General features: G+C 40.1%; 2 protein-coding genes across 14 annotated transcripts in view; one reads left to right on the top strand and one right to left on the bottom strand.

The window, feature by feature from the left end:
• The window catches only part of CASK (calcium/calmodulin dependent serine protein kinase), a 349,672-nt gene that overhangs the window by 158,770 nt on the left and 164,543 nt on the right, over nucleotides 1-26,359 (top strand). For all 10 annotated transcript variants that reach the window (XM_056558155.1, XM_056558150.1, XM_056558151.1 and 7 more), the window contains exons 6-8: nucleotides 17,881-17,983; nucleotides 22,996-23,171; nucleotides 24,984-25,106. In XM_056558155.1, the coding sequence (XP_056414130.1) occupies nucleotides 17,881-17,983; nucleotides 22,996-23,171; nucleotides 24,984-25,106 (402 nt within the window). The remainder of the gene's footprint in view (nucleotides 1-17,880; nucleotides 17,984-22,995; nucleotides 23,172-24,983; nucleotides 25,107-26,359) is intronic.
• The window catches only part of GPR34 (G protein-coupled receptor 34), a 65,327-nt gene continuing 46,467 nt past the window's right edge, over nucleotides 7,500-26,359 (bottom strand). The window contains exons 3-4 of one of the 4 annotated variants that reach the window (XM_056558161.1): nucleotides 12,600-12,749; nucleotides 7,500-9,593 (exon numbers count right to left, since the gene is read on the bottom strand). In XM_056558161.1, coding sequence (XP_056414136.1) covers nucleotides 8,436-9,587 — 1,152 coding nt within the window. In that variant the 5' untranslated portion in view covers nucleotides 9,588-9,593; nucleotides 12,600-12,749 and the 3' untranslated portion in view covers nucleotides 7,500-8,435. Of the gene's footprint in view, nucleotides 9,594-10,463; nucleotides 11,315-11,889; nucleotides 12,256-12,599; nucleotides 12,750-26,359 lie in introns of those variants that run through there. The other 3 variants (XM_056558160.1, XM_056558162.1, XM_056558163.1) reach the window with 3 other exon arrangements.

The following is a 26,359-nucleotide window of genomic DNA, read 5'->3' as shown; positions in this document are numbered from 1 at the left end:
GATGAAGGGGGGGGTGGGGATGATGAAGGGGGGGGTGTGGGATGATAAGGGGATGATGAAGGGGGGATGTGCGGGATGATAAGGGGATGATGAAGGGGGGATGTGTGGGATGATAAGGGGATGATGAAGGGGGGATGTGTGGGATGATGACAAGGGGATGATGAAGGGGGGGGGGTGTGGGATGATAAGGGGATGATAAGGGGATGATGAAGGGGGGATGTGCGGGATAAGGGGATGATGAAGGGGGGATGTGCGGGATGATAAGGGGATGATAAGGGGATGATAAGGGGATGATAAGGGGATGATAAGGGGATGATAAGGGGATGATAAGGGGATGATAAGGGGATGATAAGGGGATGATAAGGGGATGATGAAGGGGGGATGTGCGGGATGATAAGGGGATGATGAAGGGGGGATGTGTGGGATGATAAGAGGATGATGAAGGGGGGATGTGTGGGATGATGACAAGGGGATGATGATGAGGATGTTAATGACGGGTCTGGATGATGACAGGGGGGGATGAGGTATTTCCCACCCTAGGCTTATACTCGAGTCAATAACTTTTCCTGGGATTTTGGGTTGAAATTAGGGGTCTCGGCTTATACTCGGGTCGGCTTATACTCGAGTATATACGGTAATTAAAAAATTTATAAAAAGCGATCAATAAGTCCTATCAATGCAAAATGGTATCGCTAAAAACTTCAGATCACGGTGCAAAAAATGAGCCCTCATACCGCCCCATATGCGGAAAAATAAAAAAATTATAGGGGTCAGAAGATGACAATTTTAAACGTATTAATTTTTCCTGCATGTAGCTATGATTTTTTCCAGAAGTCCGCCAAAATCAAACTTATATAAGTAGGGTATCATTTTAACCGTATGGACCTACAGAATAAAGATAAGGTGTTATTTTTACTGAAAAATTTACTACGTAGAGACGGAAGCCCCCAAAAGTTACAAAACTGCGTTTTTTTTTTTCCATTTTGTCGCACAATGATTTTTTTTTCCGTTTCACCGTAGATTTTTGGGCAAAATGACTGTCGGCTTATTTTTTGCGCCACCAATTCTACTTTGTAATGATGTCATATGTATTTTTAGGTGCAAAATTGAAAGAGTTATGATTTTTTAAAGCCAAGGAGCAAAAAACGAAAATGCAAAAACGGAAAAACCCCGGGTCCTTAAGGGGTTAAATGCCTCTCTCTCAAAGCGGACAGTGGCATTTAAATGCTGTCCTAAATGTTTTTGGTGGTGCAGTAGTTCAGATCCTCTCCTGCGGATCGGCCAGTGTTAATAATTCTTGCTCGCCTAGAAGAACATGCCTGCAATTTTGAAGTCTAATCAAGTACAGTATTTACAAGTGTAGGGCCACCTAATAAATATACATTATCTAGAATATACTGTATATTTTAGTCAGATTGAAAGTGAATGTAAACCGCATCATACTGCTTATGGGATTGCAGGTTATTTCAGTTCCTCACTGACCTGCTTCTATTGAGTTACTAAATAGATATGAAAATGCATAGCTTTACTTTTTTTTTTTTTTTTGTAAGATATTGGTACCAGCATATGGAAATGTGCTATAGTGTGGTGCTCATGGCTGTGTGTTAAAGTAACTGGCAAAGTGTGCATTTTTGTAAACCAATATGTGTTTAATGTGTGTCTGTCTGTTTCAACAACTTCTAGCTAAATTTACACTGTACATGTTACTTCTTAATTTCCTTTTTGACAATGTGGTTTAGCTTTTTCTTTGCAGTAAGTGTATTTGTGGTTGTATGGAGGCTTGGGGGCTGTGAATATTGGAGAAGTAAGGAAAATCCTGAGAAAATAATTTTTACTAATCAAAAGGGGACTGCCAGAGCCTTGCAAAATGACCTCCAGCAGGCCACACATGTGCATGTGTCCACTCAAACGTTCAGAAACAGACTCTGAGGGTGGTATTAAAGCCTGACATCCACAGGTGGAGGATGTTTGGCATTTGCCAGAGAACACAAAGATTGGCAAATTCGTCACTGGCGCCCTGGGCTCTTCACAGATGAAAGCAGGTTCACATTGAGCACATGACAGACGTGACAGTCTGGAGACTCCATGGAGAACATTTTGCTGCCTACAACATCCTCCAGCATGACCGGTTTGGCAATGGGTCATTAATGGTGTGGGGTGGCATTTCTTTGGTGGGCCACACAGCCCTCCCATGTGCTTGCCAGAGGTAGCCTGACTGCCATAAGGTACCGAGAGGAGCTCCTCAGATCCCTTGTGAGACCATATGCTGGTGCGATTGGCTCTGGGTTCCTTCTAATGCAAGACAATGCTAGATCTCATGGGGCTGGAGTGTGTCAGCAGTTCCTGCAAGAGGAAGGCATTGATGCTATGGACTGGCCCGCCCGTTCCCCAGACCTGAATCAGATAGAGCACATCTGGGACATCATGTCTCCCTCCAAGGCCACATTGCACCACAGACTGTCCAGAAGTTGGCGGATGCTTGATTATTGGTCTGGGGGGGGGGGGGGACATCCCTCAGGAGACCATCCACCACCTCATCAGGAGAATGCCCAGGCATTGTAGGGAGGTCACACACTACACTACTACAGCCTAATTTTGACTAGTTATTAGCTTCTGAAGTTGAGTTGTTCTTTTCTAACAGCTCTCTGATGACTCACTTCCCGGGAGCTGTGCAGTTCCTATGGGGATATTCTCCCATCATGCACAGCTCCCGGGACGTGACATCATCATTGAGCAGTTAGACAGAAAACTTCAGAAGCAAATAACTATTGGAAGGATTAAGATTTTTTTAATAGAAGTAATTTACAAATCTGTTTAACTTTCCGGAGCCAGTTGATAGATAGATAGATGTGTGTATGTATGTGTATATGTGTGTGTGTGTATGTATATATATATATATATATATATATATATATATATATATATATATATATATATATATATAATATATAATAATATAATATATGGTTTTGCCTGGTGTCACAATCACACCCTATCGGTCCAGCCAAGACATTAGAGAGAGTGTGATGGTGCAAGGGTTAAAGCTGCCAGACCTCTGGGTATCCACTACTAGTCCCAGCAAGTCACCAAATTAACCCTTAGATACGTGTTTCCACCAGAGCTGCCTTCAGAAAGGTGAGCTCATATATTTAGAGATCAAAGACCAGAGCTGATTAATTAAACATTTAATCTGATAAAAGGTATCACAGTGCTATGCATAAAAATAAACAAATGACATAGTTACAAAAATGTATAAAAGAGTTTAGCAAGGCAAGTTCAGAAAACAAAAATTAAGTTCTTACAGCATGATGGTATAGCATTCCATGAGTGAGTTCCAGCTGTTCTTAGGATGGTCTTGTCAGCTTGTTCCACAGCATTGAACACCCTGAGTCTAGTATTGTTAAATATTATATATGCCTTTTTTGGAGGGAGACTCCATCCCCCCCCCCCCCCCCCTCCCCTCTGATCCCACCAGGGGGGCATCTCTCTTCCTGGTCCTCTTATCTGGTTGATTATAGGATGGGACCAGACCCCCAATAAAAAAAATATAAACTCTATAGGTGGCTGAAAATAGTTAAAAAAATAAAAAAGCTACTTAAAGGACAATTATTATTATTATTATTTTATTTTTATTTTTTTTTCAATGTCCCCTCACAATTTTTTTTTTCTGGTTTACTAAACGTTATATAGGGATATAAGGGGTGTCGATAAACAGGCACAGGAGCTGCAGTTTCTGACTTTACAAAGCAGTTGCAGATCTTACTACTTCCGCAGTGCATCCTGTGTGTACAAATACACCCTTAGGGCGCGTTCACACGAGCAGATTTACTTTCAACTTCACAGCATATTTACCACGCTGCTGAAAGTCCACCGCAGACCCTATTGACTTCAATGAGGTCTGTAGCGGATTTTCAGCAACTGAGAGCCACTGCGAATTTGAAAGCAAATCTGCAGGAGAGACTGGTAGACAGCAGGAGAGCATGGCGCTGCTTTGTGAGCTCAGCGTGGAGTGAGACCTAGGGTGCAAGAGGGCATGGGATTTGCGCGACCCACTGGCTTAACGCTTGACTGCCCATAGCAGCCTCATCAGCGCCCATGTCACCTCCGACCTCCTGTGTGTCCGCTCCCTACATTCAGCCCCCGGTCCACAATCCACTGTAGAAGTTCTTTTTCCTCCTTGCTGACTGCTGCTTCTATTGACATACAGAGGTGCAGCACTTCTCCCCCACTATAAGCTATGAGTGGATCAGCGCAGGAGCCTTAAAAAGGAGGCGAATCATGTGGTCTCTACAGTAACATGTTTTTCAGTAATGAAGGACCATTGCTCCTGTACACTGTGCAGCCCCTGGGATGTCTGTGACAAGTAGGACAGGTGTGGACCATATCGGGACAGAGGGACATCACCACAAAAACAGGAATGTCGTGCCGTATCCGGGTCGGTGGGAAGATATTCTCTCTGCTTCTCCCCCCTCTCTTTTTCTTGCACTCGATCATGCTTTTTCTTTATTTATTTTTTGTCTATCTCTCCTCTGCCTCTGTTCCCTTTTTTTCTGCCTCAGTCTCTTTCTCTGGCCTCGGTGTCTCTGGCCTCGGTGTCTCTGGCCTCGGTGTCTCTGGCCTCGGTGTCTCTCAAGAGGACAAAGCTAAGCTCATTTTCAGAGTGGATGAGTTTAGGAGCTGAGAAGGGGATTATGAAAAAGGAGCACAAATTACTTTTGTCTAAAAAGATATTACAGAGTTTCTTATATTAGCTTGCACTATTGATCTCTGCAAAGTTTGTTGAAATGTCAGTGCCTATTTAAGTGGTCAAAGCTACTGTACTTTCAAGTCTTTAGATTTTGTTTGTAATAATTATCTAGTATGAAGAAAACAGCGTGCAATGAATGCATGTCATTGGTTTGTCAGCATATGCATAAATTTTCAGCTGGAATTAAAATAACGACACAATGCAGAACTCTATAAACACATCTGCTTTATTTACAGGCAGTGCAAATATGTACTCTTTAAAACACATGGAAATTCTCATCTTTTTTTTATGAAGAACATGTATTTGTTAGTTCCAGGATGATAAATGTATACACACTGAGAAGCATAGGGGTTTTGAATCCCTTGGCTTCAAATGTGCCCCCCCCCCCCCCCCCCCCCCCCCCATTCATGCTAAATACCGTGTCATTCGCTGTCTGAGATCGCAGTGAAGTCCTCTGTCAGTCTTAGTCAATCCCCTTGACAGTAAATAAAGTACTGGTGTGCACCATTTTTTGTATCTTTTGTCTACAATTTTTGGGGGCGCTTGAAGAGGCTTTTAAACTGCAGGATGCTTAAATGTTTTGTACGTTCACATGTACTGCTTAATTTTGAAAAAGAATAGTCTGTCTCCTTGTCTGGATAACTGTGGTAGATCTGTGGCTAGGCCAGGTCTTGAGACCTTTATATTGGTGCAGAAATATGGACATATTATTCTCTTATTCTCATCTGAAACTGGCCACAAGTCAACGTGTAACTGTCAAGAGATTTAATAAATAATATATAAAATGCTCCAGGCTTTCTCTTTTAGCTGTTGCTGATCCTGTTTGTTTGCTTAAAGGAGTTCCCCAACTGAATTTTTTTTTCTCCCGCTGTGCCCGGGCTGTAAAACTATACATAATAAACTTTCACTTACCTGCCTACGATCCCCCATTGTTACTATATCGCTGTCCCGGTCTCTTCCACTTCCTGCGGGTCGGTGACTTCACTCTGCACTCAGCCTATCAGTGGCCGCGACGGGACATTGCTGCGGCCGCTGATAGGCTGAGCGCAGAGTGAAGTCAACGACCCGCAGGAAGTGGAAGAGAACGGGGCGGCGATATCCGAACAACGGAGGATCGTAGGCAGGTAAGTGAAAGTTTATTATGTATAGTTTTACAGCCCGGGCACAGCGGGGTTAAAAGTTTTAGCTTAGAGAACTCCTTTTAAATCCTGGTTTTCTTACTTTCATGAATCCTAATTGCCTTGTTTAGGTTACTCACACTCCAAATTAAATGATGCTTGCCCTCACATCTCATGTAGGAACTTTCTTCCTCATTCCTCGGAGCTGATAACTGGCTGCTCTGTGACAACCCCCCCCCCCCCCCCCCCCAGCTCACACAGCAGGCTGATTGACAAGCTGGCAGTCTGCACAGAGACCTGCTTGTCCTACCAAAACATTCTGCATTTCTTCTTCATTTAGAGACACACATACACTAGCTGCAGGGACAAGACAGTATTCTCACCACTAGGGATCCCTCCACTGTCCAGACGTATAGAGCATTCACGCAAATATATAAAAAAAAAAATTTTAACCAAATATATTCTGGGGTTAAAGGTGATGGTTGCACATGTATAGCTACGCTGTTAGGGTCCACATCTCACAACAAAGCAGCGCTAAATAGTCAGTTTAGAGGCAAATTGTTAAATTCTGCTTAATAAAACTAAAGACAAATACAAAACTTGTGCAGTCATTTTGTCAAGATGTAAAACATTTTGTGTAGATTTAAATATAAAAGTCCCATTAAGAACTTAATGGGTGGAATTTTCTGAAGACTGGGATTGTACATGATGTTGTTGCCATGATTGGTTAAAGTTTGATTTAAGAAACACAGATACCTTTTAATACATTTCAAACATCTTTTGGCTCTGTTCACCACATCTACACTAGGAGCTGGAGTCAAGTTTTGATAGAATTCATGCCAATTTTCTTTCATGCCCCTACTGCTGAGCCCTGCCCACTTTTTGATAAAAATGGCATGACCAGCACAAAAGGAGGAAAAAACCAAATATTTTGCATAGAATCAGTGAGTTTTGGCATCAACTAACAAATTCTGTATGCTCTAGAACGATAATTTCTATATAGAGATGATAGGTCTTCCCAGCCACACACAAGTAGGCCTTAATGTTTACTGGATATCTAAATCTGTTTGTTTCCATTGCTGCACTAGAAAAGATTGTGAAAAGAATTTACTAGAAGCCATGATCACCTTAATGTTTAAGGGTATATTCATACGTACACTATCATGCCATATTTGAAGCTGCAGATTATAAGCGGTGTTCAGTCAATTAGTTTTACATAGAACTCTGCAGCATCAAAACTGCAGCTTCAAATTCTGTTCATCAAATATGTGCAAGATACTGTACATGTGAATACACCCTTAGGGTGCGTTCACACGGGCGTATTTGTCAGCGGATCTGCAGCTGTGTATCTGCTGACAAAGCCCCTAAAGTGCTGCCCTCTTTGTGCCTGCTAATAGCGGCAATCCGCCGCTACCAGCAGACACACTGTGAAGTGCAAGTCGCAGTGTATCCGCACATCGCGGCCGCTCCCCCGACTCCCTGAGCTACACAGGGATCGGCCGTGATGTGTGCGAGTACACTGCAGGGTAACTCGCACATCGCAGTGTGTCTGCTGGTAGCGGCGGATTGCCACTATTAGCAGGCACAAAGAGGGCAGCACTTTAGGGGCCTTGTCAGCGGATCCGCATGCTGCGGATCCGCTGACAAATACGCCCGTGTGAACGCACCCTAAGGGCGTGTTTGTTTACACATGCGTATTTTCTGCTGCAGATTTAAAGTCAATGGGCAGCAAAATCTGCAGCAGCAAATCTGCAGCAGATCTGCAGCAAAAATATGCACATGTGAACGCTCCATTAAAGGGTTTTGCCACTACGCAAAGTTGGTAGAATCAGATGTGTACTGGGTGCTTAGTGAACTGTATGGTAGAGTAAAGGTGTGCTGTTTTAAGGTAAAATAGTGTACATTATTGCACAGTGGTTCTCCTAAATGACCTGATCACTTTCTGTTCCCTTCCTGAACAGTTGGCGACCTATATGATATTGCACACACTTACTCCAGCACTCTCAAAAAATAGGAATGACAACTTTTTGCAAAAATAAGCAACTGTTTAAAAAATTTCTACATTTTTTTTGCCAAAACCTGCAAACTAACAGTTGGTAAACTAATATTGAACTGCATATGTGGAACCACTTTATATATTGGACAAAACAAAGGGTAACAAGTCATAGAAAAAAAAAAGCAGGCAGAACATTTTTACAAATGTTTGTACATTTAAAATGGATAAACGCAGATATATATGTGAAATTAAACCTATTTTTTTTATAAAGAACAACACTAATTTTATATATGGACAACTTTAGTGTGTGAACCAATAAATTAACTATTTTTTTTAAAATGCTACTTAAAAGGGTAGGTACACCCACAGCACTTATTACCTATTCACAGGACAGGTGATACATGTGTGATCCCTGGGGTTTCCCAAAAACCCACACTAATCTAGAGGAAAGCAGTTCTCAAGTGCCCTCTGTGAATGGATCAGTAATGCACGTGACTATCCCCAGTAAATGTTTATTTGGTAGATAAGTGATCGATATGGTTAGTTGACCAGACTCTTTAACCCTAATGCCATTCTACAAGTTTTCAATTGCAGTCATTCGGAGTCTCCTTTTATTTATTGGAGTAGGAGTCTGGGAATAGGCATTGTTAATGCTTTCAGGAAGAGTATGTCCTGGATGAAGATCTGAGGTGTTGCTTTCACTTCTACTGCTATCTCTGCTGGTTCTCCAAAGGAGCTGAAACACTGTTTTACGGACAGTATTGGACAACAAGAAGTACATAATGGGGTCTAGACAACTGTTAACCGCAGAAAACATTAAGGTTATCTCATTGGTTTTGTGAACTATATCCACCCAGTAGCAAGAGAGAGTTTGCAGTTGCGTTGCTATGTAAGCAATCCTGAATGTATGATAAGGCACAAAGCAAACAGTGAAGATAAAGAGCACGAAGAATGACTTGTATGCTGTACGACTGTACTTGCCAGCATTTGGTATATAGGCTCGCTCCCTAGAGATCCTCTGAAGGTTTTTTCCAATTTTTGCATAGGATAATAAAAGCAGAACAAAAACAATCCAAAAGATGAGCACCACAAAGTAATTAAATGCTGCTTGCCAGACTTTGTCTTTCCGGTCTGTATAGTGGAAACACAGATTAGGAGAAGATTGTTCTTTAATGGATTGTGTAGCAATGAGAAGCATTCCAGAGAAGATTGCTGCCGCCCACAGGCCACAGCAGATCTGGATGCTAAATTTCTTTTTTGACACACTGTGCCTTCTCTGAGATTTCTTCACTTTAATGTAACGGTCCATGCTGATAAGACCCAAAAGGACAATACTTATGTACATATTCATGTAAAATAGGTTGCCAACAACCTTGCAGAAAACGATGCCCATTTTCCACTCCTCTGAAATATGATACATTATCCGAAATGGAAGGCATACAATCAAGAGAAGATCTGCAATGGCCGCATTTAGGAGATACACTTGCACAGAGTTTCTTTTACTGTGAATACATAAAAACACATACAGTGCCAAACCGTTGCCCATCAGTCCAATAATAAAAATGAATGAGTAGAAGATCATAAGAAAGTAGTTTAGTGCCGATTCATCCATAGTGCACACATGGGAATTGTTCAGGAATGTGACGTTTTCAATCTGTGCAGTAAAATTGTCCATTGTGTTTAAGTGTATAGTCCATGTAATATAGGCATTGCTAGTGGAATCCATTTCTTCCTGTAAAGACAGCAAAATGTATATTAAGCTACAATAAAAAGGGGGAAAAAATAAAAGGATATTGGAACCAGATAATGTTTACTGAAAGCTGGTTTTCCTAAATACTTTCTGTATTTATTCTTTTGGTTTGCAAACAGGATCTATGAAGTTCAGTTGCTTTGACTGAATTTGAGGCTGCTTTCTCACACACACACACACACACACACACACACACACTCTACATCATTCAGTGTCCATTAGAAGTATATGCTGTTTTTTTTTTGTTTGGGGGGGGGGGGGGGGGGAGGATACCACTGAAGGATACTTCTGACTGATGCCACTGAACAATATTGTATATAGGTTCCCATGTTGGGATGTATTCACGTACTATATCCTGCACATATTTAATGTGCAGAATTTGAAGCTGCAGAATTCAGTGTAAACTAAATGACTGAACACTGCCTCAGATGTGTCGGATGTGCCGACACTATTATAAATTAAACCTCAGGTGAGTAAGGGGACAACTGAATAATAACCAAACCCACAGGTCTAAGCCTGGGGTAAAAAAAAAAAACTATTAATGCCCAACCTTAATACTTCACTTTTATTAGGTTATAATATAATTAAACAAAAGAGTGCAACTTTAAAACAGGGTAAGAATGTTGGTGATAAACGTTCGTTATATCCAGCTGGCTTGTATTGATTACAGTGGTTCTGCAGCAACCACTTTTATAACACCAAAACCTATTGTTAAAAACTATATGCGTGCCCCCTTTACATGTTTCATCACCGTGGCAACGTCATGAGGAGGAAATGGGCCTTCACGCACGTGGCTGGCAAAATCTGCTATTTATTAGCTTGACCCCTCTTACGCCATGACACTTCCCTTACCTGCTACAAATCGCAGGCATCTATACCTCTATTGCATCCTATCAGTGCTGCCAATATGGATCTCCTTTAATTCCTTCTGGGTCGCGGCTCCGGTGTACTTCATCATCTCCTCCACATCCTCTTGCGTCTGTGCACACGTCCGCTGCACCTCCTTGCCGTGTGCGCCTGCACCATCACTAACCACTGCTCCGGAACTTTGCGCATGCACCTTCATCAACAGGATCCAGCGCATGCATCCTATGTCTTCTGCTGGACTTAGTTTCTATCTCTCCTGCTGGGGGCTTGCACGGTTTAACCAGTCAGTAGGTTTTTTTATAGTGTGGGAGGAAATGGAAAACCAAGGTATTATTTACAACTTCTTTGCAGATGTTGTACTTGGTCAGATTAGAGCCCAAGACCCCAGCACTGCGAGATAAGTGCCAACCACAGATCTGTCATCCTGCCCACATATTACCGGATGAAATAGTGCAGTCTGCTGTGCTGGTGCATGTTGCTACTGCAAGAAACCTAAAAATATTTACTGGTTTGAAGGGCAACGCTCTTTGGGTCTCCATGGGTGTGTGGGAGTCTATTGGTATTTTTTACTTATGCCCAGGAAACTTTCTGGCACTTTCTGGGAGATTTGGTGTGAAAAGAGCTGCCTTGTGTATCCTTAGTACAGTGTTTCCTAACCAGGGTGCAACCAGCTGTTGCAAAGCTATAACTCCCAGCTGCCGTAGTAGTATTCTACAACAAAGTATATACACACAATGCTACGATCTGATAAGACTGCAAGCTAATATCATTTTTAATTATGGTTTACCACTTTAAAACTCCAGGGGGCGTACTAAGTATATGTATGAATATCTAGCAAAAACAGTTACTCTTTTTCTCACTTATTAAGAAAAGGATTCATTTTAGTTTGTTGCATTGAAGATAATTTTTTCTCTTCTTTAAATTTACTGAGTTTTGTTAAACTTACTGTACAAAAGCCGAAATGCTCATGTCTGTACTGGTTTAACATTAGAATCCTAGACGCAAGCAGATTTGATAACTGTATATTTAGTCAGCCTGTTCTTGTATTTAGTATTTATACATTTTACAATAGGTTTAAGGTTTCTAAAACATTGTAACATTGTTGCTGAAATCAAAGACATTTTATGTCTGTGTTAGATTTGTCAACTTATTAACTTTTGAGTAGGAGCATCAAGGAAATTTAGAATAGTATAATACAAAACTGTGTGTTGTGCGTTCCATACAATATTTTGTTATATGCCCTGACAGTTTATATAGGACCTGAACCAATTTTCTGAGTAATAGACCCCCTTCATCATGTTTTAGAATGAATACAGACCCCAAAAGTAGTAATCAAAAGCTCCCTTAATATAGACCCCAGTTAAGGCCACCTTAAAAATTTTACAGACCCACAGACCAAAGATATAGTTACCTCTCTTTACTCCTGGGCACTACTGCAGATTAGATAATGGGACCAGCTTTAGGACATTCTCTCCAGAGGCACCTGGATGTGAGGAGGGGTGCAGGAATGGGGGGAGTATAATTATAAAAAGATGCACCAACCAGGTGATTTGCTCGCCCTTCTTGGAGTCTGGGAGAGCTCCTTTTTCTCTTGTTAGTCTTCTAGGCATTCCAGTAGAATTGACAAATATGCCATAGCTTCCTTTTTCAGCCTAGCTTCCCATTTTCAGAAAACGGTGACTAGAGTTCAGGGTGTAGCAAAATGAAAGGCTGCTCTTCTGTGGCAGAAAAAGAGTGCAAACCGTGGCTGACACCAAATGTTTATTATTTTGCTAAAAGACCATGTTGTGATCTTTCAAATATAGTATAATAAATCTATAATAAAAATTAGATATTCTAATGTAAATGTCTACACTCAGGACCTAAATGGTTCACCATAATTTCCCTAATGTAAGTTAAATATCTGTGCATAAATTTCCTTTTTATAATGTAATTTCATGCGAATTGTACGTAATAGAACTGTCTTCTTGGGACACTTCCTAAAACCTCAGTAATTACGATTTACATGTTAGATGTGGTGTATCATATGAAGTATAAACGAATTAAGATTGCATAGTAATCCATCTAAACCTTATATAAGAAGTACTGTTGTAGCTGAATCCATTTTTGATAGTTACTAACCTGTTTTGGTCCTTGAAAATTTACACTTCTTCAATGTTTTTTTTTTTCCAGATAGTCTTGTCTTGTTAGATCATATTGTTACGCCTGCTTCCTTTTAGCTTCTGAAATGCTGTGCAAGTAGAATCCGAGACTTCTGATGAAATGTCTGCCCTGTTATAAAATGACAAGAAATGCATTGACCTATTATTTATGTATAGCTTGCATTAAAGTGAACCTGCCATCAAAATGTACCTTTTTTTACTTTTTGAATGGTGTATGCTTATTTTTCGACGTATTTATGTTGAGATGTGCCTTAAATCACATTTGTAGCTTTAATGGCAAAGGAAGCTTTTTTTAAATTTTTGTTTATTAACACCACTATAAGTACTTTTCTAGTCTGTTATGTATGATCTTTCTTCACTCATTCTCTAGTGTTTTTAACCCCTTAAGGATGCAGTGTTTTTCATTTTTGCACTTTTATATTTTCCTCCTCGCTTTCTAAAAATAACTCCTTCAATTTGCCAGCTACAGACCCATATAAGAGCTTGTTTTTTTGTGCCACCAATTGTGCTTTGTAATATCACTCATTTTACCAGCAAATCTACGGTAAAATAAAAACAATTTGTCAAAAAAAAAAAAAACATTTTGCAACTTTTGGGGATTTCACTTTCTAGGTCCAATTTAAATGATACCCACCTTATATAGGTTTTATTTTACTTTACTACTTTTTGTAAAAAAAAATTGTATGCTTAAAATTGTTCTCTTCTGACCCCTATAACACTTAAATTTTTCCACATACGAAGCTAAATGAGGGCTAATTTTTTGTGCCATGATCCATAGTTTTTATTGGTACTTATTTTATTTTAATGAGAAAACCTATGTGATAAGTACATTAGTAATTTTACTCAGTACTTATTTTTTATTTGTTCTGGATGACAGAATATATGTTAAACAACAAATAACTGACTGCCCCCCCCCCCCTTTCTACTAGTGGAATGCAGATTTGTAATCTGGTATGGATTACTTTCCAGTGACTGTACACTTAACCAATATCATGAATATAGTGTGAAGGGGTGTCTGGGGGCTTAAAGCTTTTTATATAGAACTTAGGTTAATGTAAAAAGCCCTGCTCTCCTATGCTAATCCTCGTAGCCCCTGATCTCTTGTTTGTCACTGCCTCTTCCTGCTTTGAAGATGAACTGTCTAAGGGGACTCTGCACTTCCCGAGATGGGACACCACTGCATCCATTGATTGGCTAATTGAGCAGTGCTTGCTGAGATGGCCCTACTTGGCAGCTGGAAGAAGCATGACAAGTTGGGATCAGATCTCATCAAACCAAGGGCTGTGGGGAATTAGGAGAGAGAAGTAGGAATGCTACCCCCTCGCCAAATATTAAAATGTTATGTACCCCTGATAACGCTTTTTAAATTGGCCTTTTTGGCCTAAAATCTGTAGCTAACTTTACAGAACTGAAGTTTGTTATTGCCTTGATAAAAATCTGGGCATCACAAGGAGATAATAATATTGTTGGTCCTTGTTTCCTAGGGTAGAGCTGTTTCCTGACTCCTACTGTTTTTGTATTTTAATTTGACAAAGCTGCACAGTGTACACTGTTTACTATTCTACAAAGATGTATCATCTGTAACAGAATTGTGTTTGTCAACTCCTTAAAGGGAATCTGTCATCCGCATCACCTGCACTAACCTCTCGGTACAGGCATGTAGTGGGGGGGGACGAGGATGATACTACTTACCTTCCTCCAGTCCGTGGCCCCGTCTGCCCGTTTTTTCCTCTTGCGGGCGGCAGGCTTGGTGCGCTGGTCGAGCTCCAGAAGAGCGCAGACATCACAGCTGCTGCTTCCTCACTCTTTCCGGGTGCAAACAAGCCTGCTGCCCAAATAAGGAGGGGTATTAGGCAAAGAGGCCACAGATCGGGGATAAGTAAGTATTATCATAATCAGTGTCATCTGCCAGACATCACAGCTGCTGCTTCCTCACTCTTTCCGGGTGCAAACAGGCTTGTAGAATCAGCGGCGGTGACCAAGCCTGCTGCCCAAATAAGGAGGGGTATTAGGCCATTAGTGTGGGTGACACTAATGACAGATTTCCTTTAAACTGTGCTTATGTGAAACATCCATTCATTCAGTTCAGTTTCTTTTTAATGTATATCACATTTTTCATTTTTAAAATAAGCTTGTACATCAGAAAAAACAAGTGTATGCTTTGTAACCTATTTAGAAGTGTTAAATACATTTGCAGAAGAGATCAGATTGCAAACTACAAAGTTCCTTCTTTTTGTTATTTTGAGATTCATAGTTTTTCTTGGATGGTATAACAGCTGTATGTTAATGCAATGCACTTTCCTTTTGTCATACTGTGTCTTCCTATATACATTTGTCAATATTTAGGTAAAACATACAGTACAAATGACCCATCCAAAAACTTTAGCAGTGGGTAATGTCCAAGCTTCGGGGTAGCCGCTCATTTCAAGCTCCCCAAACCAATAACGTACAGGCCTTTGTTATACTAATCTTAGAAGATAAGAATATCTCCCCTACAGCTCATGCATTGTTTTTTTTGTTGTTGTTCTATGTTTAACCCCTAGAGCAGTGTTTTCCAACCTTTTTCGGCTCGGGGCACCCCTCAAAAAAAAAAAAAAAAAAAAATGGGAGGGGGATGCTGTGTGCGCTGTGCGCAATCACAAGCTTCCTCCCTCTCTCCCCTCGCCGATGCCGTGAGTCACAGGCGCGCAGGCCTGGGGCGGAGAATTAGACGGCAAATTCCCATGGCACCCCCGTTGTGAATCTCTGCCCTAGAGATTAAAGAGCTTTATCTTTACTTTGAGCAATGTTCCCACTTCAAGACAATCCATAGCCCTTTTTGGAAACTTCTTGCACAAATTTATTTGGATAATGCTTGCAGAATTTCATGTGAATGCTGTTGAAACAAGCCGTCCAGAATTATTGAAAAGATTATTCAGTCTAAGTCTACCATTAAGTCTACCATGTGTAAATATACCCTTAAAGTAAGGCCACACAGATTGGCGGCCACATGCTTCCAGAGCCACACTTACATGGACATGGCTTTCATATTGTTAAAGGCTGCATTTTTCTGAAAGTATTCGGCAAATCACAGTGCAGGTCTCACAGTTCGTCTTCAGCTTTGTGTACTGCCTACCACCCAGCCTTCCCACTCTCCTCAAGGAAATATCTGTTTGGTACAGCAGCCATTTTGGAGAGGACACATGAATAGAAGTACCAGATGTTACTGATATTCTGCCATTCAGGAGTCTTTTAAAGTTGGGTTACTGCCCGTGGGGGAGCTGTGGTGGTCATCTGAAGGTTGGTAATGTCAGGCAGATATATGGAGCAACAACTTCATGTATACCATAATATTCCTAAATAGGGACTTAAAGAGGAACTGATGACCACACTAAACCCTTGTAGCAGATCCCAGGTTACGCTCTCACTACGCCTGGAAACTAGCGATAACCGAGAGCTCACGTGATTGTGAAGTATATTGAATATTCATCCGATGGGCTAGCATAGTGCAAGGCTCACCTCCTCCATTGTGCAGAGAAGAGCTGTAGCAATACAATAATGGGGGGGGCCTTATCGTGTAAATGCCTTTACCAATTTCTGTATGTAAGACATCATGTAACTGAGTGTAGCAGCAGCCTGTCAGTTTCCCTTTTAAAAAGTGTTTAAAGTTTAAAAAAATTCATTGAAAACAGGATTGAGACATCTTTACATTTCACTTTTGTGGAATCATATGGTCTCTTCCAGCCAATAACCCCTTAATGACCACGGACGTAAATGGGTAAATAGGTGTTCAAAATAGGGTGATTTTAGATTACTGATTTTGTACAAAAAGTTGTTGTTGTTTTTTGTTTTGTTTTTAGCGGTACAAAAATATAAAAGTATCTAGCCATGGGTATTATTTTAATTGTATTGACCCACAGAATAAAGAACACATGTCATTTTTACCTCAAAGTGTACAGTGTGAAAACGAAACCCTCCAAAATGTGCAAAATTGTGGTTTTCATTTAAATTTCCTCCCTAAAAAAATATTTTTTTGGGTTGGCTGTACATTTTATGGTAAAATGAGAGGTTTCCTTACAAAGTACAATTGGTCACACAAAAAACAAGCCCTTATATCGGTCTGTAGAGGGAAATATAAAAAGTTATGGATTTTAGAAATCGTGGAGGAAAAACGAGAATTCAAAAATGAAATTGCCCTGGTCCTTAAGGTCAAAATGGGCTTGGTCCTTAAGGGGTTAAAGGGGTACTCCACTGAAAAACTTATTTTTTTTTTTTTAATCAACTGATGCCAGAAAGTTAAACAGATTTGTAAATTAAACAAAAAGGGTTGTGCAGCTCACAATTAACTAGCCGAGGTAAGGAGGTTGTGCACCTACACCAGGTGCTGGAAATTTAAAACAATATTTTCAAACAGTAACCAGGGGTTGGTTACTGTTTGAAATGATTTGTAAATTACTTTTATTAAAAAATCTTCACCCTTCCAGTACTAATCAGCTGCTATATACTACAGAGGAAGTTCTTTTCTTTTTGGACTTCCTCTGTCTAAGTGCTCTCTGTCCATGTCAGGAACTGTCCTGAGCAGGATATATTTTCTATGGAGATTGCTGACACCTCTTTCCATTCTAGGAACTGTCCAGAGCAGGAGTAAATCTCCATAGCAAATATATCCTGCTCTGGGCAGTTCCTAAAATGGACAGAGGTGTCAGCAATCTCCATAGCAAATATATCCTGCTCTGGGCAGTTCCTAAAATGGACAGAGGTGTCAGCAATCTCCATAGCATATATATCTTGCTCTGGACAGTTCCTAAAATGGACAGAGGTGTCAGCAGAGAGCACTTGTGGTCAGACAGAAAGGAAAAGAAAAGAACTTACTCTGTAGTAAACAGTAGCTGATAAGTACTGGAAGGGTTAAGATTTTTAAATAGAAGTAATTTACAAATTTCTTAAACTTTTTGCCACCAGTTGATTAAAAAACATTTTTTTCCCCCAGTGGAGTACCCATTTAATGTGATTTTTATTTAGAAAAGGCTTATTTTATTTGGCTGTATTTTTTTTTATTTAAATATTTCAAAAAAAAGTGCTGCTAAAACATATGGAGCAGCCATAGATTATCAGAATCTTTTATTTCTAAATGGTTTTTTTCTATGCAATAACTTTATGAAAAGGGTATATTTGAGCTATCATAAAACAAACCTAAAATGAATAAAATTCTACACAGGCAGTGTGCTAACATTTGAATGTTTTTTATTTTTTTTATTTAGCCGCACTGTGTACTCCTCGCTTCAAAAGAAAATTCTGCCCCTGTCAAGCTTGGAGGTTTTGGAGTTGCAATACAATTGGGAGAGTCTGGTTTAGTAGCAGGAGGTAAGTAAAACATTGCTTTAGGGATAAGTGTCATACAGTCTTCATATGAACAAAATTCTACAGTTCTTTAAGGACTTCCAATCTAGTTCAGTGCAGCAATGCAAGCTGCATCAGTACAAATCCTACAAATGCCACCCCTAATATTTATCGTACAGTATATACAAAAAAATGTAAAGTTTATAAAAAAAAAAAAGACTGCATATACAACCATAGGACAAGGACACACTAACAGCCATTAAAGGCAGAAAGAGGCCTTTGTGGCGGTGCTCAGCGGCAGTGTGAAAGGCATAGACTGTTTAACCCTATAGATGAAAAGGTAGCATGTATTGGGACTTTTCTACACATACACTAAAAAGGTAAGCTAAGGTAAACCAAAAAGTTGCACAGCACCAATTTTTAAGATAAATATACACACAAAAACAGCTCTAAAGACAATGATAAATCTCCTTCATTGTATTTAATATTAGTAGTAAATTTTGGTTGATTATATTCAGCTTTTTTTGTGAAAAATTAAAAAAAAATTTTTTTTTTCAAGATTAAAAATTTTCTGCTTGTTTGAGAAAGTCTTGCCACGCAAATAAATTTTTCATTCACATCTACAATGTATTTCAAAACCGGATTTTTGCTAAGCAGTTTACAAAGTGGATTTGAGGGGCCTTTATGTTAGATACCTTCATAAATTACTCCACAACTTAAAGGGGTATTCCAGGCAAAACCTTTTTTTTTTAATATATATATATATCAACTGGCTCCGGAAAGTTTAACAGATTTGTAAATTACTTCTATAAAAAAAATCTTAATCGTTCCAATAGTTATTAGCTTCTGAAGTTTTCTGTCTAACTGCTCAATGATGATGTCACGTCCCGGGAGCTGTGCATAATGGGAGAATATCCCCATAGGAACTGCACAGCTCCCGGGACGTGAGTCATCAGAGAGCAGTTAGACAGAAAACAACTCAAGTAATTTACAAATCTGTTTAACTTTCCGGAGCCAGTTGATATATAAAAAAAAAGTTTTGGCCTGGAATACCCCTTTAACTCCTTAAATAATTAAAGGAGTAGTATTGTGAAAAAAAAGTTTCATCCTATTGTGCCGGGGCTGCAAAAAAAAAAAAAATAATAATAATAATTTTTTTTTTACTTTCAGTCATCCGTTCCCCTGTTAATAATAATATAATAAAAATGTTTGGCCACACACAGCCCATTTTGGCTTTGAGTAACAACATCTTTTATATTAGCATAAAATCTATGGAACAACCAAAAATTTTTATGGTGGGAAATTGATAAACATGCAATTTAGCAATTTGTTTTTTTGTTTATACACAGTGCAGCTTATGGTAAAAATGACATCATGTTCTCCTTATTCTGTGGGTCAATACGACTGAATTGATGCCCATCTTTACACTCTTCTATTATTGTACTGCTTAGAAAAAAAACAGGCATAGGACGTAAAGGTGCACTGGAACTTAACCCACTAGGACTTATATTTTCATCCTATATCATGCACGGCAGGTCCTGGTTGCCATCAGCAACTAGGGATCGCACTGATGCCTGCCATCCGATCATCTAAGATGGCCCCTAAACTCACCTGCCTCAGTCAGTCTCCTGGGGTCTTCTGCTTTGGACCGAGATCGAGCAGACCAGAGCAGAAGATAGCCGATAACACTGATCAGTAAAAACAAAAATTGGTAAAAAAATTTAAAAAAATACTCTTAATAAAGATATAAATCGTCCCTTTTCCCTTTTTATTTGGTATTGCTGCGTGCGTAAATGCCCGAACTATCAAAAAATAATAATGATCCCGTATGGTGAACGGTGTAAATGTAAAAATAAAAAAAGAATGAAAAAGTCCAAAATTGCTGCTTTTTTTGTCACATTATATTCCAAATAAAATAAATAAAAACGAATATTATATCACATATACGCAAACATGGTATCGATAAAAACTACAGATCACAGCGCAAAAATTGAGCCCTAATACATACCTGTATATGAATAGGGCAATTTTAAACATGCTTTTTTTGTAAAAATAAATAAATATATTATACCGTATATACTCGAGTATAAGCCGACCCGAATATAAGCCGAGGCCCCTAATTTCACCCCAAAAACCTAGGAAAAGTTATTGACTAGACTATAAGCCTAGGTTGGGAAATACATCATCCCCCCCCCCCTGTCATCATCCAGACCCCCGTCATTAGCACCCTCATCATCATCACCACCTGTTATCATCCCACACCCCCCCTTCATCATCCCCTTGTCATCATCCCACACCCCCCTTTCATCATTCCCTTGTCATCATCCCACACCCCCCTTCATCATCACCACGTCATCAGCCCCCCCACCCCTTCATCATCACCGCTTGTCAATGTCTGATACAGTGGTCTTCAACCTGGGGACCTCCAGATGTTTCAAAACTACAACTCCCAGCAAGCCCGGGCTTGCTGGGTGTTGTAGTTTTTAAACATCTGGAGGTCCAAAGGTTGAAGACCACTGGGGCCTTCGACATCATCCAGCCCCCCCTCACCCCCTTTAAGTTCTGTACTCACCTCCGCTGGGCGGGACGTTGGGGTGCGCTGGTCCGGGCCAGCTGTGGACAGGGACAGTCCGGTGTGGAGGGATAGTCATTCCGGGCTGTCCATCTTCACCGGGGGGGGCCTTTTCTCCGCGCTTCGGGCCCGGAATAGAGACGTTGCCTTGACGGCGATGCACAGGGGACTCATGGGACTGATGTTACTCATGAACGTCCCTGTGCGTCGTCGTCAAGGCAACGTCTCTATTCCGGGCCCGAAGCGCGGAGAAAAGGCCCCCCCCCCCACAGTGAAGATGGACAGCCCGGAAACTATCCCTCCGCATCGGACTGTCCCTGCAGCACAGATGGCCCGGACCAGCGCACCCTAACGTCCTGCCGAGCGGAGGTGAGTACAGAACTAAAGGGGGTGAGGGGGGGCTGGATGATCTCGAAGGCCGCAGTGGTCTTCAACCCTGCGGACCTCTCCAGATGTTTAAAAACTAGAACTCCCAGCAAGCCCGGACAGCCGATGGCTGCCTGGGCTTGCTGGGAGTTGTAGTTTTTAGACATGGGTATCATTTTAATCGTATTAACCCAAAGAATAAAGAAAACATGTCATTTCTTCCATAATGTGCACATGTAAAAACGAAACCCTCCAAAATGTTTTCATAAAAATTTTCCCACACAAACTAAAATAATTTTTTTCCATACATTTAATGGTTAAATAAATGATGTCCTTACAAAGTACAATTGGTCGCACAGAAAATAAGCTCTCATATGGGTCTGTGGATGGAAATATAAGAGTTATGATTTTTAGGAAGCGAGGAGAGAAAAAAACAAAAATGCTAAAATAAAATGTCCTGTGGCCTTAAAGTTTATTTTTTTTTTTTTATCAACTGGTGCCAGAAAGTTAAACTGATCTGTAAATTACTTCTATTAAAAAATTTTAATCCTTCCAGTACTTATTAGCAGCTGTATACTACAGAGGAAATTATTTTCTTTTTGGTTTTCTTTTCTGTCACGACCACAGTGCTCTCTGCTGACACATCTGTCCAGGTCAGGAACTGTCCAGAGCAGGAGAAAATCCTCATAGCAAACATATGCTGCTCTGGACAGAGGTGTCAGCAGAGAGCACTGTGGTCATGACGGAAAATTTATCCCCAAAGAAAAGAATTTCCTCTGTAGTATATAGCAGCTAAAAAGTACTGGAAGGATTAAGATTTTTTAATATAAGTAATTTACAAATCTGTTTAACTTTCTAGCACCAGTTGATTTAAAAGAAGAAAAAAAAAAAAGTTTTCCACCAGAGTACCCCTTTAAGGCCAAAATGGGCTGTGTCCTTAAGGGGTTAATAAAATTAGTATGTTTGAAATTGCCCTTATCTGACCACCTAGAAGTTTTACATGTTTCCATATAGATGGGGCTGTATGAGGGCTCATTTGTTTGCGGAGTTATCTGTAGTATTTGGTACTAAACAACAAAGGTATATAGAAAAAGAGGAGACACAATGCGCATCTAAGCCTAGTGAAATTGGATATTAAAATGTACAAATTAATATGGTGGAAGTCCGCTTCAAGAGCAGCAGTTCCAAAGTGATATGATAGGTTTGCTCACCTTTTTATGTTGTACCGTGGGCACAACACCGCGCTTGTTCCCACTATTTCTGAGGGACATAGAATGGAGGAGTGCAGCCGGCACTATACCCGTTCCAGCTTGCGAAGGACGGTCACTTGTAGTAAAAGGAACATCGGTCCAATGGTTCCGAAGAAAACTAAGTGCTCGAGTTGGCGCTCACCTCCGTCAATCATATAGATGTTTGAAAGAATTGTAATCACCGAGTAAATTTGATTCGTCACGAACTTCTCGGCTGGTACTACTTTTGTGTAGAAATGACTTTTTATAAGTAATTTCTTATCATTTTTTTTCTGGAATGTTGTGTGACCAAAAATCAGCAATTTTGGACTTGGTTAATTATTTATGTTTATGCCATTCACCTTACAGGATCATTAGCATAATTTAATAGATGGGAAATTTCCGCATGCGGCGTTACCAAATATGTTGATTTACTTTTTTTTAAATAAGGAAATATTTTTTATTGCGGGAGTGCCTTGTTCAATTTGATTTAAACTTTATAGTATTATATTTTTTTTTTCCCCACAAGTGACTATTTTTTCCAGTCTTTAGATTGCAAAGACTGATCAGTCTATCTGTGATCTACTTCTCTTATTCATCTCGGCTGATCTGATCCCCAGGGTCGTGCCGTTGGCGCTCAGATCAGCCTAGAGAACCGCTGTCAATATTGTCAGTACAGCGCTCGGGGCACCATATTAATCTGGTTCCCCACACTATAACCCTGTGTATTGGGTTTGGTCCAGGCAAACCCTTTTTATGATTTTTGTTTTATCAGTTTCTGTACCAGCATTGTAGTATGGTTTCTGTAAAATGTTTACACACTTTTTATTGCTGGAGATTTACAAATCTGCAATGTCTGCTTCCAATAGGTCGAGTAGGAACACCGCACTTTATGGCTCCAGAGGTGGTTAAAAGAGAACCTTATGGGAAACCTGTAGATGTCTGGGGATGTGGTGTCATTCTTTTTATCCTGTTAAGTGGCTGCTTGCCTTTTTATGGCACAAAGGAAAGATTGTTTGAGGGGATTATTAAAGGAAAATATAAGGTAAGTAACCCTGTTTTGTTTCTATAAGGGTGCCCACACGTGTAGCCAGAGCTTGCAACAAAAGATTTTTATTTTTGTAAGGACCTCTTATGATTTGCAACGAAGGGCTTAATTGTAAGGCACAGTAATGTTCAATAAAACTTCATGCACACGAAGGGTGCTCTGAAATGCAGCAATACCAGCCACAGATTCACTGTTTCCCATGGCAACTCCAACATACATTCCCCCTTTACACTTAATTTCTTATTGGACCGATACTTTTTGAAAGAGGTTATGAAATGTACATCTATATCACGCCATATGTATATCCTAGCCAGAAAACCTTATGTTTATAATCACTTATGTTTTCAATTGAGTTGCAAATAAATGTTGTTAAATATATCATGTTAAAGTTTGTTTGCTATTGTCCTTAGGAACAAACGTCCTATTCATGATATTCTAACTACCAAATGGATGTCATCGGAAATAGTGATTTGGTTTTCCTTTTTTTTTTTTTTTCCGACCTGTCTTTTCTGTTTACCTCAGCAACATAGCTGCTTATAGTTAGGAAACAGATGTGTTCCTTAAGTCTTGTGCAAGAAATTCTGATTTTTAGTCTGTTGACCTAAATTGAGTATATTGTCCTTCTTCTATAAAATGTTTAGTAGAAAGTGATCAGTCATGATTAGGGATCGACCGATATTGATTTTTTTTTAGGGCCGATACCTATAATCTGTCACCTTTCAGGCCGATAGCAGATAACTTATACCGATATTCCGGTATGAGTTATCAGCTATTTCAACCCCCCCCCCCCGGCGGGGCAGAAGCAGTTGCAGATCAATGATTTAAAGCGGGTGCTTTAAATCAATGAACTGCAGCGGCTTTTGCCGGGCCAGAGACTGCCGCCCGCTTCTCTCCCCCTGCCTGTATTGAGTTCCTAAGTCTAACCAGCACAGTTGCCCCATCACACCCCCCCCCCAATCCTCAGCCCACTTACCGCCGCCACCCTATCGCCTCCCCCCATCCCCAGTGTTATAATTACCTGTTCCCGGGGGTCCACGATTCTTCTAGCTCTGTCTGCATCCTGCGCTGTCACTGTGCATACTGACGGTGATGTTGCGTTGGGGGCGTCACTCGTCACTACGCAACAGCGCAGGAGCCAGAAGGATTTCCGGGAACAGGTAATTATAACACAGGGGATGGGTGGAGGCGATGGGGCGGCAGCGATATGTGGGCAGAGGATGGGGGGCGGCAGCATGTGGGGAGAGGATGGGGGGGGCGGCGGTGGTCGTATGTTGGCAGAGGATGGGGGTAGGCGATGGGGCAGCGGCATATGGGCAGAGGATGGGGAGAGGCAATCGGGCAGTGGCAGAGACGGTCGTCTCTGGCCAGGGGGCGGGGCATTATCGGCATATCGGCAAGGTAATTGGCGATAATGTCCAAAATCGTGATTATCGGCCGATAATATCGGCCAAACCGATAATCGGTCGATCCCGATCATGATCACATTTGTCATTATAGTGTACGACTGTTGGCTGTAATAATGTAAAGTATAATTTCATGGTTTAAACTACCAATGTAGCAAATTCCATAAGGGATACACGTTCTAAATTAGGTGATAAATCACTTTAGTTTTAGTAGTGCAATCCTTCAAATAGAAATAGCCCTTGTAGTGTAGTCTTTACCAAACTAGGACAATTTGACAATGAATAAAATACATTTTACACAGATGCAAATATTAGATTACTGATAACATTGAATATTTTACTTAATACTCTAATTATAAAGTAAGGGTGTCTATATTTTTACGGTTTTGTTTCTCTTATTGTTCAGATGAATCCCCGACAATGGAGCCATATATCTGAAAGTGCTAAAGACTTGGTGCGCCGCATGCTTATGCTGGACCCTGCAGAAAGGATAACTGTCTATGAGGCACTCAATCACCCCTGGCTAAAGGTAGGATGGTTAAAACATATTGCAGGTGTTTTTAAGGGAGGTTTCTCACACAGCTTTTTGTGTGTTTTTATTTTTTTTAAGGATGCATTTTTTTAGTGCTCGCTCCCTGTTTGCCTACCTCTGTAGCAACATAATGCAGCCATTTGCCACCAAATGAAGGCGTGATGATCCAAATAGAGAACCATTCCTTTTGACACAGCCTGCAAGTGGAAAAAGTAACAGACTGTGTCACCACCCTCTGGAAGTGAGATTTCGGGAGCGAGCATTGAAAGAACTTTGTATGTCCTGAAACAAACCCTATCATTTGTGCTGTTTCACTAGTAATCCCAGCAGGATCTGATCAACCCTCCTTACGAGTTAATGTGATAAAGAAAATATTTGCTTAAATTTTATGCCTGTTTTTAACACATTTTATGGAGATTTTCACTGGTATTTTTTAATTGTTTGGTTTTCTTTATTTTGTTTGTATTTAAAAGGGTACTCCAGTGGAAAACATAATTATTATTATTTTTTTTTTTTGTGTACAGCCTGATAGAAATAAGGCGTAAATGTACCCTAAGATCCATTGTGAAGGAAACATGTCTCAGGGGCTTTTTAAGACTGTATTCAGTACTCCATGAAAGAAAAAAGTGGGATTGCTTAGATTTGGTATAAACTGTATAGGAAGTACGTGGGCCACTTAAATTTATTGTTTAATGATGGACAAATTTTTTCCCACAAATCTGAAAAAGCCCAGTAATAATTTCCAATAGGACCTTACAACATACTGATTATGCGCTGTCATTTAACTCCCTCTATATAAAGGTACAAAGTTATGTATTGGAAAATGTTAATCCCTATATCTAGATTGAATTTTTTTTTCTTGGGAAATTTCTACAACTCTTATTTGTAAGATCCTGTAACTTTAATTGCATTATCTAATAGTCATTATTTTAGCCATATAATTGTGTGCATTTCAAGCAGTTTTTCCATTGAGTTCCATTTAATTAAATAGTAAAATAAAATATAGTAGTTTTGTGGTACAAAAGACTGAAAAAACAAAGGCTCAGATTTATCAAATGTGTCTGGTTTTTGCCTCAAACAGAAAGCAACCAGTCACGGCAATGAAAGTTTGCACAAAATACACTTTTTTTTTATTTTCTTTCTTTTTTTTACTTTTTTTTGTCTTAGGCTATGTTCACAGCTTAATTTTCAGAACAGGAGGGTAAGCTACCCTTCACAACCAGTGCACCTCAGGCAAAATATTACAATAA

The sequence above is a fragment of the Hyla sarda genome, chromosome 2 (assembly GCF_029499605.1).
Source record: "Hyla sarda isolate aHylSar1 chromosome 2, aHylSar1.hap1, whole genome shotgun sequence".
In the NCBI taxonomy this organism is placed as follows: Eukaryota; Metazoa; Chordata; class Amphibia; order Anura; family Hylidae; genus Hyla; species Hyla sarda.
This window is presented reverse-complemented; position numbering and strand designations above follow the sequence as displayed.